Source organism: Eimeria mitis, genomic scaffold (assembly GCF_000499745.2).
Source record: "Eimeria mitis Houghton genomic scaffold, Emh_scaff1991, whole genome shotgun sequence".
Classification (NCBI taxonomy): Eukaryota; Apicomplexa; class Conoidasida; order Eucoccidiorida; family Eimeriidae; genus Eimeria; species Eimeria mitis.
This window is the reverse complement of record NW_013570315.1, coordinates 5,057-9,053: the sequence shown is the minus strand read 5'-3', so window position 1 is coordinate 9,053 and position 3,997 is coordinate 5,057. Positions and strand designations below refer to the sequence as shown.

General features: G+C 48.7%; 1 protein-coding gene across 1 annotated transcript; it reads right to left on the bottom strand.

Moving 5' to 3' along the window:
- Positions 1-2,020: 2,020 nt before the first annotated feature.
- EMH_0046980 (uncharacterized protein) lies at positions 2,021-2,311 on the bottom strand (the record flags this gene model as incomplete). The annotated part of the gene is made up of 1 exon (XM_013496232.1): positions 2,021-2,311. The coding sequence occupies one exon, from the start codon at positions 2,309-2,311 to the stop codon at positions 2,021-2,023; it is 291 nt and encodes a 96-aa protein (XP_013351686.1).
- Between the last annotated feature and the right edge of the window lie 1,686 nt (positions 2,312-3,997).

Below are 3,997 nucleotides of genomic sequence, written 5' to 3'. Positions count from 1 at the left end.
ACAAATCTCACTCACTTAACAACGAGCACGGCATTGCTGCCGTGATTGTAGGGAGTATTCACTACAGCTAACGCTTCCCTGGGTTCGGACTTGGGAGGAAGAGAAAATTTTTAGTGTTCGGAAAGGAGTTTTCGTTAAGATTTGGGTTAGAAATCTGCCTTTCCGTTTCCCGGAACGGCCCCCAATTGTAATGACCTCGGCTGGTCGTAAGCTCTTAACCCAGGCAGGTTTGGCGACTCAATACCGAGATTGTGCGTTATCCGTAAACGTTAAGTCAAAACTCAGTTCGGGTTCAACGTATTTCAACGTTTTTCGTGATCAAAGAACTGAATTTTTTCCTCCCTGACGCGCCCCTGGCCTCTGCAGGGCATCATGGGGCGCCATCCACTGGGTATGGCCGACTCGCGCCGCACTGTGTCGGCCTCTGTTCCTGTCTGATATCGGCTACGATCCTTGTGTGCCGAGTCTACTATTTAGGTTAGACTCAATTAACTCCCTTTGATAGTTTCCGGCGTACTTAGTTCGTCCTCGCTCCTTACTCCCTATAATTACCTATCGTTATTGATTGCAGCTACTTGTAGTGCTAGCGCACTACAGTCACAACCACAGCGTGAGTCTCGCAGGCAGCCCAAGCTGGCGTGGTTGCTGAGCATTCTTGGTTTGGGTATCTTAACTTTCTATCTAAAGTAATACAACACGTCTCTATAAGGATTGCATTTTTTCTCTTACAGCTAACTAGGTCTCTAAAAGTCCCATTTGAGCTCCATTAAACTGCCTGTGCAATACAACTTTTCTCACCTTTCCGGACAGCCCGGCATCGTTAAATTGTCTTATTCCGAACTCCTTACTTCTCTATTCCTCTTCTACCCTCATCTTTGTCTCGGTTTTGGGTAGTTCCACTGTCCTAGGGTATTGGTGTTCTACAATGCGTAGTACTGCTAGAGCGCTCTTGGAATAGTTATTATCATGCTTAGTACTATTATTATCCTTGCTCCTTTGCTATCTGTCTTTTTTCCCTAACTCTTTCTATTTGTTTCTTTTTTCTTCCTCTTCTTCCTTCTCGTTTCCTTCGTTTTTCTTCCTCCTCTTAGTGGTCCCCCTCCTGTGTGTGTATGCAAACTTTCTATAAATACATCCAAAGGAAAGCATGCAACAAAGGAAGCATGCAATAAAGGAAGCTTCTTTGAAGCTTCCTTATGTGCACATGTGGCGCTGGTTTGTATTACCGGCCACAGCGAGGTGCACTGCAACCCCATTTCCTGCTGCCTCCTCCCCGCAACACCCAGGCCCTGAGCTCAACGCCTAGGACGCCTAAGGACAGGGGAAGGAGGCCAGCTGTTTTTGGGAAGCTCTTGCTTTAAGTCTTTACTTACATTGCAACTCGCCTCTATCCTTGATAAAGGCCAGAGAGCAAGCGTTATAGTGTGCTGATTGTAATGGGCATATTCTCACGAGAGGACCAAAGAAATTAAACCTATGGTGTATTAGCTACTTTACTAAAAGTAGTCGCTGCAGTATTACATATTTTCTACTTACACTTAAATGGTTCTAGTAATCCATTAGGTACAAAAACGGCTCTAAAAATGCCATTATCTCCTCATCTGTATGTGTGGCAGCTGCACCGTTGTGCAACCTGACACCGAGTGTGAGCGTGCGAGTGCACGGGCACTTCCTCCGCCTCCCTTTGGAGAAAGACTGCGAACACTGCTGCAACTTCTCGCCCAATACCCCACCTACCTGCACTGCAGAGGACCTCTAGCTCGCCCCTACAGTTGTGCCCTTTTCCGATATTTCCGCAGTAGTTCGGATAATAGAGCGCCTGCCACGTGGCACCATATCACTTGCTTCTTGCCAATATCCCTCTTCTGACAGTCGCTGCGCCTTACGCTTTGAGCGTCTTCTGTCTAACTAATAAAGCCTCTCGAAGCTCTGTTATCTAGAGAGCCCCACATTGGTGCCCTGCTCCATCTACTCGTGGGACTACTGTAGATCCCACATTAAACAGTTGGCTCGCATTGCTTCAATCCTCACTGGCACAGTTCTCCAGCCACCACTGTGGTACCATATCGTCCTCTTCCTGCCTGTAGCCGTCATCTGCCACCTCTGTTGTCACTTCCCCGTTTCCTTCCTGCCCACGCATCTCCTCGTCGCTTCGTACCGATGTAGACACTGATTCAGACTGCTCTGCAGAGGACTGCTGACACATCTTCGCTTTCCGAGAGCCTGTGTTATCTCGACCTTCCATACTGAGCGACTTCTTTCCCCACTGTGGGGAGACTGGAATGGCATTAGGTCCTGCTACTGCGTACATCACAACTCTTCCATAAATACAGCCTAGCACGTTTGTCGCCAACAACTCCTAGGCTGTCTAGTTTAAACGCCCAGCTCCATCGCTGCCGGAACGTGTTGACTGTCTACTAGACATTTCCCTTGTCTCTATGCTTCCTCGAGCATATGTTGGACAGTCTCTAGCGTAATTATCCATACCTCAACACTTCTTCCATATTTCTACAGTCCTCCGTAAGGCCTCGTTACGCGATTGGCACTCTCGTTGAGCGTTTCCCTTGCCCTTTTCTTCGAAGCTAGCTCTATCTCGCGGGTCACATCGTGCTGTAGGAGTTTCCCCTTTTTTGGCTTGTTGCTTCTCGTCTCCATTTTGCGGTCGCATTTGTTTTATCATTATTCTTCATTGTTTACCGTCAATTAGTGCTCCATCTCTAGTTCCTACGACTTCCTCCAACGCCTCAGCTGCCTTCGGCCAGGTCTCAAAGGTTCTTTTACCGTTTTCTGTTGGAGCTAATAGAGCGCCATGATATGAAGTGTGTTTGAATGCTCTTAGCGAGTCTTTTGAGTTATTACTTCGCTCTGGCTCACTTCCAACAAAAATTCGGCGGCATACAGTACCGGATTGCCCTTCCACCGTACATTTGATGGTCAGATAGTAACGCTTGCCCTCCGGCCTTAGTCAAGGACAGAAGACAGCTGCAATGTGCTTAAAAACAAGAGCTTTTCAAAAGCAGCTGACATCCTTCCCCTGTCATCCGGGCACCTGGCCGTTAAGCTCATGGCCTGGGTTTTGTGGGGAAGAGGCAGCCTGAAGTGGGGGTGCAGCGCCCCTCGCCGCGGTTGGTAATACAAGCAAACCTCACGCGTTCACACAAGGAAGCTTCAACGAAGCTTCCTTTGCTGCAGGCTTTACCCCTGAATGTATGTATAAAACACTTGCATTTGCTTACACACAACCTACAAAGGCCAAGCGAAGGCTCCTGCGCCATCGCTGCTGCAGGGACTCTGGGGTAGGCCAACACTTTTCTTAAACCTGTTGATTCTGTGTTAAGTGCTGGCTGCCACGTGCTGAGAGGGTACACGATAGGTACCTTAGATATTGTGTACCGAACAGGCTGCGTGTTGTTTTGAATACACGCGAGGTTCTTCTTGACAGTGCAGCAAGATGTTGCAACTCGTGCCGGGCAGTCTTTTTCTCTTGCCCCAGCCCGTTCGGCCGCTGTGCCGGGTCGTGCGCGGATCCGGCGATAACAGTTTTCAGAAGAGAACAATGAGAAACTACCTTTAGGCTGTGTTGGCTTTGTTTTATTTGTTGTGTCAGGTGTGTCGCTTGAGCTGTCTGTAGCTCAGTAATAGCTCCTTGAGGCTGGGGGACAGGGGTTGCTGCCGGCCCGAGATACTCTGCAGTGGCAACCTAAGGAGGCGCCCCGCAGGGGACTATCATCCGAACTGAGTGTCAGTCAGTCTGGGTTTAAGGAAGTAGTATGTTTGTAAAGGTGGTTTTTCCTTGCTAATGAGTTCTAAAACAAGGTATGAACGAGAGGGGGACTGAGGGCTAGCTACTCTCGTGCTTTCATTTGCCGGGAGTTCCTCCCTTTGTCTTAGTCCCTTGCCACTCCATCGTGTGAGGGTGCTCAGGACCTTACCTGAACTCATTATTGGGTACTGCTCGTGTCTGTGTTGTCGCCGGAGGCATTCACTGGTTAGGTTA